General features: G+C 37.8%; 1 protein-coding gene across 9 annotated transcripts in view; it reads left to right on the top strand.

The window, feature by feature from the left end:
• The window catches only part of PLXNB2 (plexin B2), a 245,272-nt gene that overhangs the window by 214,724 nt on the left and 17,348 nt on the right, over nucleotides 1–13,200 (top strand). For all 9 annotated transcript variants that reach the window (XM_030448200.1, XM_030448145.1, XM_030448174.1 and 6 more), the window contains 11 exons: nucleotides 136–244; nucleotides 1,935–2,162; nucleotides 2,625–2,801; nucleotides 3,266–3,405; nucleotides 4,432–4,532; nucleotides 6,168–6,397; nucleotides 7,336–7,517; nucleotides 8,262–8,328; nucleotides 8,436–8,582; nucleotides 11,913–12,069; nucleotides 13,021–13,121. In XM_030448200.1, coding sequence (XP_030304060.1) covers nucleotides 136–244; nucleotides 1,935–2,162; nucleotides 2,625–2,801; nucleotides 3,266–3,405; nucleotides 4,432–4,532; nucleotides 6,168–6,397; nucleotides 7,336–7,517; nucleotides 8,262–8,328; nucleotides 8,436–8,582; nucleotides 11,913–12,069; nucleotides 13,021–13,121 — 1,639 coding nt within the window. The remainder of the gene's footprint in view (nucleotides 1–135; nucleotides 245–1,934; nucleotides 2,163–2,624; nucleotides 2,802–3,265; nucleotides 3,406–4,431; nucleotides 4,533–6,167; nucleotides 6,398–7,335; nucleotides 7,518–8,261; nucleotides 8,329–8,435; nucleotides 8,583–11,912; nucleotides 12,070–13,020; nucleotides 13,122–13,200) is intronic.

Here is a 13,200-nt window from a genome sequence, read left to right as displayed (position 1 = left end):
CTTGTGTAGATACCCTTGTATAGGATATCTAATTGTCATTTAGGCATTCTATAGCTGGTTTCAGTAACAGCAAAAGCAGTCTATAGCTATCATAGTTTGCCAATGACTTGACTTCTTTTTTATTCTGCCTTTCAGTGGAGGGAGAAATATTACAGTGACTGGGACCGGTTTTGAGCTCATCCAGAGTTTCTCCTTGGTGGTATATGCAGAGCGTCCAGAAGCAGGGAAAACCAATCTCAAAAGGGTACTTTTCTTTCTTTCTCCCTAAAGGCATGACACTGTATGCATAGCATATAATCCATTAGAAAAATGCATTTAAGTTTGCCCACTGTACTTCACTGGTCTTGGAGGGGAACAAGGTTTTAACAGATTTCTGGGTCTGTTCAGGGTTTCCATGGAAGAGCAGCCTACTCCTACCACCCTGATGTGCATTCACTAGTACATTGCAATCTTTAAAATTATTTTCATTCAATATGAGTAAGAATAGAAGGCTTAAGGTTTGCGTAGGAAAGCATGTATTTCCAAATTTGAAGGTGTTTATTTTTTCTTTATCTTTCTTCTTCTCCCACTACAAGCTTCAGAGATTTGCGTGAAACAAGGACCCAAATCCAGATAGTGCTGAGTACTCAGTGCCTTTTATTTTCTCACACCTCAGTGAACCAAGTCTTCTTTTCTTTTTTGCTTCATGCATATTCCACCTATAGCATGTTCACAAAAAGCTGTGAAAAATAAGGTTTTTAAAAAACCAAACCTGTCTTGCATCTCACATTAAAAGAACTGACGTTACTGATAGTATGAATTTCCCACTCTAATGAAGCTCACAATTTAATGCAGTGATTGAAGACTTTGAAGTGGTCTTCTAGTAAGGACAGCATAAGACTTTTTCTAAGGCTGTCTTTTCAATTTAAGGTTGTTTTGTAATCTATATAGAGCTGGTAATGAGCATGTTTTATATTACGTGCATGATTGTACTTTTAGACTATGCCAGAGCCAGCTGGATTTGAATCCATAAGAATCTTTGAAGAATTTTAAGAGGAAAACTGCCTATATTTTCCTAGGCTACAAATTTTAATTATAACCTTAACTCCCAGGCCAGTCTTAAGGTCTATTAAGCACTCTTGACAGTGTTTATCAGTATTTCTCACCCCCTCTTCTTCTGTATGCTCAGCATCTTCTCAGCATGTTAGCTTAAGTTGGCATTACATACAGCACACATTCTTCATTAAGACCAGAAAATTTTCTAATCTTTTGTTTTGCTTCCATTTACATGGCAATACCAGAGATGTGGGGGAGAAGCTGTGAAATTGCCTTTCTCAAAGTGAGAAACTGAAGTGGCTATAGAAGAAATGTTGAGGATTCCTGTTAGTGTTGTTGGCTGTGGTTGGTGTTACTGAATGACTGAAGGAGTTTCCAATGATAAAAATATTTGTGTGATTGGGAATGGAAGACAGGTTAACTAACTTGCTACCTTCTGTAGTTAATTAACAATTGGTAAATTTGATTCCAAAATATCACTTAGTAATTGTACTGAATATCAGTGAGGTATTTTACAGTGTTAGTAGAAAAAAATCTACCCAAGATACTTAATAGGACAGAAGATGACCTGGATTAAATATGCCATGTTAACCTTGTAATCTGAGAATTATTTAATGATAATATCCCAGTGTTGCCCAGAGCCATAGCATTTGGAGGCAATGGAAACTGGTCTGTAGCTTAAGCTTTTCCTGGTGGAAGTTGCTAGAACATAATGAATCAACAATTTATTCCCATCAACAAATTTGTTTAATTTTCTTCTCAGAAAATATTTCATACTATACTATTTTTGCCATATGAAAAGGATATGACCTTATTTCTACAGTCTAAAATTAGCAACAGTTACACACAGGAATGAATTTAAACTCTAAAATGTGCATGTGCTTCTTGTTTCCTTACAGTTCGATGGAAAGCATGTTACAAGACTCAATGAAACCACAGTGGTTTTTTCTTCCCTGCCCATACTGGAAGACCCAGAAAACTATAACATTACCACTATTATTCTAATGGATCATTATCATTTGGTTGTAAAAAATGAGAGCCACTCTTTTGCCTATGTTGCAGACCCAACTTTTGAAAACTTCACAGATGGCATCAAAAAACAAGTCAATAAGCTTATTAATGCAAAGGTAATCTTGTCACCAGATGGTGGTTGCCCATTTTGTTGTATGGAATTTTTGCTTCCTTTCTTAAGCCCTTAACAGCTGGTTGGTACCATTCTCAAAAAGCTTGGTGCAGTCCCTTATCTCTGCTAGATTAACATTGTCAGCTCCCCTTTTCCCCCACCTCCCCTTCTCAGAGATAGCTGCTATCATTATAGCCATACTTCATGCTTCCTGGGGATGCCCACTCCTGCTGGCATTTGGAGATGCTCTCTGCCACAGAGGTCCCAAGGACTGGAGGAGACATCTGTTCTCACACCAGGAAGGAGAGGGGAGAAATTGCAAAATTGCCAGCCACTCTGGTCTTCTGTGCACAGCAGTGCAAACCACATCTGCTGCTAAAAATGATCCACATGGAAAACTGCAGCTTGGGACTTCTGGTTTCTCAAGACTTTGCGATGTTGACTTGGCCTTGTATTTTCTACCTAGGGCAGCAACCTGAACAAAGCCATGACAATAGATGAGGCCCAGGCTTTTGTGGGTGATGAGCCTTGCAACATAAAAACACTAACTGAAACAGACTTATATTGTGAACCACCAGAAGTACAGCCTCAACCAAAGAAACGGCAGAAGAGGGATACCATCAATAACCTTCCTGAATTCATTGTAGGTTACTTTTTCAATTGAATTTACTGTCATGTGTAAGTGACATTGATACAGAGATTCTTAACTGAAGTAATTTGTTCTCCAAGGTTGTTGTAGTGCCATGATGAAACTCCTTGAAGTTCTTTTTTCCTCCAGTTTCTGCCTTCTGTCTACAAGATGTAACACGTGAAGAGTGGTCCCAAGCTACAAAATGCCTTCTACTTTCATTACACAGAAATGTAAAATTGTAGCTAGACCGGATGGGGATTTTTCCTGCTCTGCTAAGCGAAATAAAATTACTTTTCATAATAAAGTGCTAGTGACCTAAATTCAGTAAAAAGTACTTAGAAACATTTCCTTTGTTAGTCATTTTAAGCTAGAAACTCACTTATTTTGAGAACTACTACGAATTTAGAGAGTAACTGAGAAGTGAACCACTGTTTAGTTGCACTTCTTGAGACAGATGTCTTTGATTATCTAATTAGGTGAAATTTGGACTCCGAGAATGGATCCTTGGAAGGGTGGAATATGATACACGTGTGAGTGACATCCCACTGAACCTTATTTTGCCGCTTGTACTTATTCCTATGATCGTAATCATCATCGTTTCTATTATCTGTTACAGGTAAGTTCCTTTAACTAGGGGCTTTTGCTGTCCTAAAGCTTTCAGGGTACTACCTGATTGTTTTCAGCTCTGTCTACAGAAATTATCTTCATCTTTTTTATGACCTGCAGAGTTAAGAAAGGCAGCTAAAGCTGGAAATATGTATGAGCCCAAATTTATTCCTCTCACGCACACCAAATTCCTTGGTGTCAGTCAGCCCAGTCTGTCCTTTATACATAAGCACAACAATTGGTCCCAGGCTTGCCAAGCATACAATTGCAGACTGAGTTGCACACATACATTCTTGAAATGGCAGCTAAAGTGCCTCTTGCAAAGGGGATAACTTATTCTGTATACATATCCATCAGCATTTATGCTGCCTCAGTCACCATTCTAGGTCTGAGCTTGATGGATTTGGCTAAGGGGTCATTTTGGCTTTTCCAGCTGAGATAAGTGTTCCCTACATAAAAATATCATGGTTAATTGTGAAATTCATGCTTCAAAAAGGGACAGAACAGTGTCTGTATTGCAGTTAGGACCTACTTAGCCCGATTTTAAGGTTAGTAATGAGGGTCTGATACTGTCCCTCAGGAGGGGGTGGGTTTCATTCTTGTGGTGTGTTGTCTATATAGCTAAAGCAATGTTGAAGAATGCGCTCTACAGTACTGATGTTTTTGTGGTCCTTCTGCAACTTTCTCAGATTGGTCCCAGACATGCAAGCAATCTTTGTTCAGTACATACAAATCAAGTTTCTCTACTTACATGTAATTGAAAGCATTTGTAGCAACTGCTTATTGGACTTTAAATCACTGGCCCAAATGTGCTTTGAAGCAGTAGGCCCATGATGGTGCCAGGTTGATTTACACAGAATGAAGACTTTTGCCACTGTTGCTGTTCTCCTCCACTCTCTTTCTGCTGCTAGTGTTCAAAAATAAATCAAAACCAGGAAAATGTCCTCCAGTCCTTTGGCTTCCTACTCAGAGCTGTTGCAAATTATTTACTAATGCAGTTTGTAACTTTTTAAAACCTTACCTCTATTTCATAAAGACGCAAGAGCCAACAAGCAGAACGAGAGTATGAAAAAATTAAATCACAGCTTGAAGGCCTGGAGGAGAGTGTCAGAGACCGGTGCAAGAAGGAATTCACAGGTATGACAGATATTTGCACTCCTCTGGGTCCTCTTGAGTAATCAGAAGTTGGGCTGAAGCATTGGAGCTAGCTTGTTAAAACTGTCTTCTGGGAACAAATAATCAGGAGATCTGAGTAGGCTTGATTACTGAAATTGACACACAGCAGATATTTTTAAAGCCATAAATAAAATAAAATAAGGAACTGATGTTATGAAAGGAAGTGGATAGATATAGTCAAAAGGAAGCACAGAGTTGGCAACTGGCAAAAAATACCCAGTTGAGGTTGGGGTTACTTAATGTGACTGGCCATTGATACTATAATAGCATAGACACAGAATAGAAATAGAATGTTTTATAGTGACTAAGTGTGCACTTAGTATTTAGTACAGTGGCTGTATGTGCCAACTATGCACATTAAAAACTGTTTTCATTGCTGCAAAATTTATTTGCAGCAATCAGCATACTAAGGGATAATTTGGCAAGCTCGCAGGAAAGAAATAGCATTTTGCCCTGTTTATCGTGGGAAAACCCTAACCTTGATTTGAGGAGCTAGATAATTGTTCTCTGTAAATGTAGAGGCTTCATCCCAGGGAAGGCAGCGGGAGGTGCAAAGGCTCAGCATTTCTACATGTTAGAGCTACTCATTGAAACACTTGAATTAGGCATCTGAGTGCAAACATTGCAAATATTGACCTAAATTATTACCAGGATATGTCACCTCATTATCTGAATTATACTTGCTGTTGGGTCACCTTGAAATAACCTCTATTAAGAAAAAAAAAACATGTTTTGTTTCTAAACAGAAATAGATTATCTCGTATTGACAGTGGTCACAATGCAGGATTGAAAAAAAAACAAACAGTCATTTCAGGTTATAATTTTAAATTAATTTAAGAAGCCCAGGATATTCTCACAGCTTGTGGCCATGCTGGAAGCCTTTCCCAGTTTTGTTTTTCTGGCATTTCTGGGACAGGATGTACTTTTCTTGTACCAGCTTGCTTTCCCTGGAAAACGGACTCCTCACAGGTTCTGCACACAAACCAAAGCAAATCCAGAACTATTCCCAATGGGCTTCAATTCAAACTGCATTTTGAATTTTGAGAGGATCGATCAGGGTTAACAGCTACCCTTTTGCCACCTCTCCCATAGAACTTCATACCCCTTTCTCAAAAAAGGAGAAGGTGCCTTTGTCTTGATGACAGGCCTGGTAGTGGGCTACAGACTCCTGATGCATTTTGGGTTGAAGATTTCCTCTCTGCTCCACTAAAGATTGCAAATAGAAGTAGAATGCACATCCAAGGAGTATTCCAGTTCCTAAGCTGCATTCACCTTGGCTGACAGTTAAAATGAAACACTGGAGTCAAAACACATTCTGCATCCATGCTGTGAAATTATAATATCAGCAGCACAAAGTGCAGACAATCTAAAATACATGGTAGCAAAGCTAAGTAAGGAAAAGGGACATCAGGGAGGAAGTACAAATACCACAAAGCTGGAAAGCACGAGATGCTTTCTCCCTCAGATGCTTTTCTCCCTCCCAATTCTTTTTTCTCCACTACAAGGCACCCAAAGAGGTGCCCCCAAAAAAGATGTTGCCTAAAAAAGCTGCAGGGTTTTTTTAAATGAATCTTTAAACTGTATTGAATATTCCAGATCTTATGATAGAGATGGAGGATCAGACAAATGACATCAATGAAGCTGGAATTCCAGTACTGGACTACAAAACCTACACAGACAGAGTCTTCTTCTTGCCCTCCAAAGATGGAGAGAAAGATGTGATGATTACAGGGAAGCTGGATATTCCCGAGGCCAGGCGTCAAACTGTGGAGCAGGCTTTGAACCAGTTCTCCAACCTTCTCAATAGCAAATCTTTTCTCATTAATGTGAGTATTGAAGTCTATTCACTTTGTCTCTTAGTTAGGCATACCTGCAGCTGAACCAAAATTATTAAAAATAAGTGATTTTCTTATGTGTCTGGTTCCACAATAACCCCTGCAGGTACCATCACAGCCAGAACTTTCTGATGGGACAGAAAGGCAAGGTCATGTTTCATGTAGTATGAAAACAAATATTACCCAAACTGTCATAAAATTCTTGCTGCAAGTTTGTTTTCACCTTTTAAGAAATGTGACTGGAGAAATCTGATTCCATCCTGGTTCATCATAGGAGTTACCTGCAGGCAGCCATCTGCTGGATCTCTGTCTCAGAGGGGCAGAGGCTCCTCAAGTGGCCTATTCATCAAGACTGATGAGTGCTCACAGCAGCTCTGAAGAGATTTCTAATTGCTCACTCTCAAAAAACACGGAGGCTGATTGTCAGACACCTAAATATAGATTTAGGCTTCTATCTTTTTATTCTTTTTCTTTTTTTTTTTTTAAATGAGGCTCCAGTGCTGAGCTAGTTAACAGCAGCATTATAGTTTATGGTAGATGAGCATGCATTCCCAGGTGTACTTAGATTAGTGTCTCTGTAATTTGCTGTGAAAGGACTGGGAATTTGAGGGAGAGGGCAGGTTTCTTCTCTTTTTAAAAATTGCCACAGGACACTTTTTAAATTTAATTAAAGCATCCTTTATATACAAGGCTTCAGTTAAAGTATATAGGCATTTCTTGGGTTAGTCCAGTACACTGTGTGTGTAGCTAAAAACAAGTACTATTCAATGTTTTCTTATAAGTAGTTTTTTCAAACTTCTGAAAACTTTTCCATTCTATGTTTAGATTAATATTAAAATAATATTGCTTTTCTTCTAAGTGCAGACAAGTGTTAAGGTTCTTCAGAAACCTGTCATCTGACTTCATTTTACATTTGTTTTCTGTTTCAGTTTATTCACACGCTGGAAAACCAAAGGGAGTTCTCTGCTCGAGCTAAAGTGTATTTTGCATCTTTACTGACAGTTGCTTTACATGGAAAACTAGAATACTATACAGACATCATGAGGACACTATTCTTAGAACTGATGGAGCAGTATGTTGTGGCCAAAAACCCAAAGCTGATGCTAAGAAGGTTTGAATTATTGTCATGCTTTGTGTAGTTCTGTTTTCTGTAGATCTGTTTCTTCTGCAACGTGACTATTTAAAATGCCAACTATCACTGAAAGTCAGAAATAGCCTGGCCCAAGCATATTAGGAAGTCAAGCTCACCAGGAACAGCTGTGGAAGGCACAGGCTGGATTGACTGGAACACAATTCTTTATTCAAATTCTGTAGTGTAGAATCTGCATCAAGATTACTGAAATGTCAACCTTCAAATAACAATACCAATATTTCATTTAGTTTTTAATCTAATTTTATTCCAAATGATCTAGGATTTATACCACACATCATCACTGCAATAAGCACAGATAATCAGTTTATGTTGTGCATTCGGTGAGGGCTTGCACCAGTGTTTTTAACCCTGTTTGTTATCCCAAATAATTACAGAAGACCTTGCTCTGTGTTGCAGCTTTATAATCTGTAACTGCACAGCTTGGTTAATTTTTTAGCTCTTACAGCACAGACCCAATTTAAGATATTGCAGAAAGGCTGTGTGCTTTTCAGTAATGAAATGGAGGTACCCTGAATGATGAGCAATACAAAGCACTTATCCTAAAGCAAGTACATGCTCTCAAGACTCTATAGGGAAATCATTGCATTAGGAGAGTGCATGCAGTTAAGCATGTAAGAACATTTTATTTCAAGCAAGCAATGTTTTTCTTTAAAACTCTCATTAAGTACCCTTATCATACTCTGGTTTGTGGTTTTTTTTCAGATCTGAAACAGTTGTTGAGAGAATGTTGTCTAACTGGATGTCTATTTGTTTATACCAATACCTCAAGGTAAGAGTTGAAGTCTGTTGCTTGTGGGTTTTTTTTAATCAAGAATACTTAAACATGATGCTCTGAGGATAACTTTTGCTATATTACATTTCCTTTCCTCTAAACAGGACAATGCTGGGGAGCCTCTTTATAAACTGTTCAAGGCTATTAAACACCAGGTAGAAAAAGGCCCAGTGGATGCTGTACTAAAGAAAGCCAAGTATACATTGAATGACACGGGCTTACTGGGAGATGATGTAGAGTATACACAGTTGGTAAGTGGAGAATTATTAATATCTTATAAAATAAATTTTTTCTTTTAAAATTAAGTCCTGTAGTCTTAAGTCTGTACACGGTTTTCTGGACTACTATGATCTGAACAGAAATTCTGGTCATGGGCAGGACTGTTGATAGTTTGACTAAAAGAAGCCTCCAAGCAGGAAAATAGAATTATAAATTATCTTCTAAGTGTTAAGTCCAAGTCCTTCCACTGTGGAATCCATTTCTGTAAATCCCTTTCATAATTTTCAAATTCTGTCTGAACAGTGATCTGGGTATTTGGTGAGTTCTCTATTGCCTTCTAAATTAACTTACAGTTGTTTTTTGCAGAATTCTTGCACTAATGTTATTCTTAACCTTCAAGTCACCTTTCTCCCTTGTGCTTTGTGTTCATCCACATGTCAAATGTCATTTTAGAGATAATTTAATTAGTATACCAGAATGAGCTCCTCTGCAGGCCTGTAAAATGGCTCTGCAATCTCCAAAACACTCTAAAAACCAATTTCTGCACTTGTTCCTATGTGAGTCAAACTCTCCTGAACATGGGCAGCTCAACTGGCATTGAAAGGGGTTAATTTCTACCCTAAGGAAGTAATTCCCTACAGTGATGAGGCACTATATAGGCAGTTCTGGAGGGAGACCCATGTGAGATGCTTCAAGTGGGATGAAGTGAACATCCCTGCCCCAGGTATTCCCCATCTGAGCTCCACCATCCCCTGAATCTCATCACCAGTATCATGGTCCAGTTCTCTTCTCTTAAGTATTCTGCTTTGACCTAATTTTGTTCAGTGCCACAGTCTTTTTCAACCAGATGCCAGCACACAGATTCCCTGTCTTTTTAAAAAAACCTAAGCAGCCCACTCTTTAGCTGTTTAGGGAGGATAAATTCTAGTTTTTACTCTTTCTGGCAGCCTTGTAGGTTTTCTTCAGGATATCAAGTAATGAATATCAAAGATGTACAGACTGTCATTCAGAGATCAACACAGGGTTATTTTTTCCCTCTCTGATTTCTCTCTTGCTGACATGTTAGGATCCATTTGTGGTTGTCTCCAACTGAGAAAGAAGCAGTGACATATCTGCAGTGTAGAAAGAGAAACTCAATAAGAAGTTTTATTGTGTCCTGGTTAAAAAAACAAAAAACAAACAAAACAAAACATTAAAAAAACCCCATTCTTTTATGTATTCTGAAGGGATGCAGACGCAGGGAGAGTGCTGTAGGACTTTCATTCACAGAATCACTAGACTGTGACCTAGGTTGCCTAGAGGAAAAGGGTGTGCTGGGCAAGAAGCAATGTTTTAAGTTCAACTGATATTTTAAGGATTAGTGGAGTTGTCCTCTTTATATCTGACCTGAAAGTGCCACCCATTAGAAACCAGTGACTGGCAATGCTAGTTATGTTTTCTCTTGTGTGCAGGGAACAAAATGTACTTACACTATACATCATGTAAAACTTAATGGCAATAATTTTTTGTTCAGTCTGTTTCTTTTCACAAAAAAAAGCCAGTGCCTGCAATAAGCTAAATGAATGTAAAAAAAGCAGATGAATGTCTGAAAGCAGATTTGTGTATGCAGTCAAATGTGGGCACAGGCACACTAGCTAGATATTAAACATTATAACATTGTACAGTATTTGGTCCAGATTTACAAATTCCTCATCAAAGATTTTATGTTTGTCCATGCATGGAAGATGATGAGATACATGTGTGTATATATATTCCCGTGATGAAAGATTATGAAGAGGGTCACTACTGCTAGAAATTATTGGGATCTGTGGTATGATGATGATATTATTGTGGTAACTGAACCATTAGAGAACATTTGTGCACCAAGGTAGGTTAAAGCATGAATTAATTAGTTCACTTCTGCCTGAAAGTGAGACACAGTGGGAAGGTGTGGTGTGAAGTAGTTGTCTGCTCTCTTAATTGTTCTTACTTATTTAAAAGATGATTCTGTTTTGCATCACTGGTTACGCTGACATGCTGCATACTGAACCAGCAGCAAAATCCTGTCTAATTACCATAAAGCTAATAGGAAAAGGAAGGTGAAATCTCATTATGAGTTTGAGAGTTCTGTCAAGGGACAGTGCAATCATGTTTAATCTGACTGCCGTATGGCGTAGCTTTTCTTCACTGTTTAAAAATACCAGCCATGCAAGTTTATTTCTGAGGTTTGAGATGATAAATTCAGGCATTATGTTTGGCAGGACCATATGGATCTGAGAGCTGTAGTTCTTTGGATGTGCCTGGCCTCCAAAGCTACCTGACTGGCAAAATATCCACAAGGGTTTTGAGCTGTTTTACTCATTTAGCCAGTGAAAGAAAGAGGCTTTTCATAACATCTATTTTATTTTGGTGGGGTTTGGTTTTTTTTGCTTCTGGGGAGGTATCCTGGCCATTGTTTTCCTCATTTGCTTTCGTCTATACTAAAACTGACACTTACATAGCAAAATTACTTTCAAAAAAATCACTCTAGATTTACCAAATTACAGGCTTTCAAAAAATCCTCTTTAACATTAAAAGGAAACATCAATACTATCAGAAAACAGTAATATTTTAGAACCAGCATAAACAGTTTATTTCCTGGAGCTATTGTGACAACAGTAAGCAGTAAATGAAGTCCTTAAACACTGAAGATGATCTAAATGGCATATACTAATACATATACATTTGTGTGTGTACATGTATATTTATATACATCTAATGAACAGCTGATCAGTGATCAGAGGAGGCAAAGTTACAGGAGCTGAACAAGTCACTGCTCCTCAGTTGAGCTGTGTGAAATCACCATATGTACAGACCTACTCTGCTCAGCTTGAGAGGTAAAACCACAACCATGAAAAGAGTGTAAAGGAAGGCAAAAGCACAAAATATTCTAGGAGTTCAGCAAAGTGCATCTGAAGTGATTATTGGGAATTCGTTAACTTTGAGTGTTGCATTAGTTGTGTATTTCTGTGTTCCAAGTTATCAGGCTACAAGAGAAGCAGAAACTAGTCAGTGGTCCAGCTGCTTTGTTTGTGTGTCCTGATTATTATTTCCCAAGAGTCAGGAACAGTAGCACATCAAACATGAACAAATCTATTCTGCCTCTTTTCCATTTTGTCATAGTGGGAGGAATAAGCTGGAATTTTATGATAATTGGTTGACTGAATAACAGCAGAAGATCCCTCAAATAATCCATACTCCCATTGCAACTATGTGCTGCTGTGCAATAATGATTGCATGGTGAATTTTAGATAGTTTGCATTTAAATAACCCAGAAAAACAGATTCACAGGTTATTCAGCACTGACTTGTGTTAATAGCCATGTACATTTTTTTTTTGCACAGACAGTAAATGTATATGTACAAGATGGAGGAACTGATTCCATACCTGTGAAAGTGCTGAACTGTGATACTATATCACAAGTAAAGGAGAAGATAATAGACCAAGTCTATCGAAATCTGCCATGTTCTCAGTGGCCAAAAGCTGAAAGTGTAGTTCTTGGTAAGTAGCTATTTGTGATACTATATTGTTCCAAAAACAGTCTATAAATTAATATATTGGTTTTTTAAAAGAGTTTCAAAAAAATCAAATTTTTGCTTGGTGCAAAAATACAGCATTTTGCAGCAATCTTAGTATGCATTGTCTATTAATGCTTTTTTACAGAGTTCTTTTTCCTAACTCTTAAAGTTTCAGTGTACTGTCATTAGTGTGTGAAGAGCCTGTTAATGACTGTTAGCACAAATGTATTCATGTCTGACAGAGTCAGTATTTCAGGCACTAATTAATGTAATAATGACAGCATGGACAATTAACTGATGGAGAAGTAATGATGAAATTTCAGAAACTGGTACTGATTTTGACTTGCCTTTATGATGGTTATGCAAAAGAATTATAACTTACAGGAGCTCTACTTTCAGGAGATGATGAGCCATCCAGCCTCTAAAAATCATCCTCCTCCCCGAAGGCTGTCAATATTGCTGCTCTCTTCTTGAGGAAAAAAAAATGATGTAACTTGAAAGGCCTAACAATCTCATGATAAAAACCCTAATTAATATTTTTACAATACCTTTATGACTACCTTAATCTGAAAGTAGAGGATGCAATTCTTGGCCTTCAGAACATCCTCATAAGTTCCTTAGAAATGCTTTTTCTACTCTATATAAAGTTCTACTCTATTTTGGACCAATAGCAGTTTCTATCCTGTATGTTTTATTATGCTATGCAAGGGAATTTAACTTGCTATGGAAAAGTATCAATAGGCATGTGTATGATTAGAAATGTTCATACAAACTTCTGTAATATAGGCCAAACTATCAAGCAATAAAAAACACACATCATAGCATATGCCAAATTACTTTTTTTTTCATGTCCCATAGTGCATCAAACGTTCTTGGAGTAGTTATTTTTACACATGGTTAAAAACTGTTGTTTCTCATTTTAATTACCCCTTAGAGTGGCGTCCAGGTTCTACTGCACAGATCCTCTCAGACTTGGATTTAACATCCCAAAGAGATGGCAGATGGAAACGTATCAACACACTAATGCATTATAACGTAAGGAGGTGTTTCAGAGCAGTTGTTAGCATCTGTTAACTGTTCTCTAGTAATAAATTTTTTTTCTTATAGAGAAATT

Source organism: Calypte anna, chromosome 1, assembly GCF_003957555.1.
Source record: "Calypte anna isolate BGI_N300 chromosome 1, bCalAnn1_v1.p, whole genome shotgun sequence".
In the NCBI taxonomy this organism is placed as follows: domain Eukaryota; kingdom Metazoa; phylum Chordata; class Aves; order Apodiformes; family Trochilidae; genus Calypte; species Calypte anna.
This window is presented reverse-complemented; position numbering and strand designations above follow the sequence as displayed.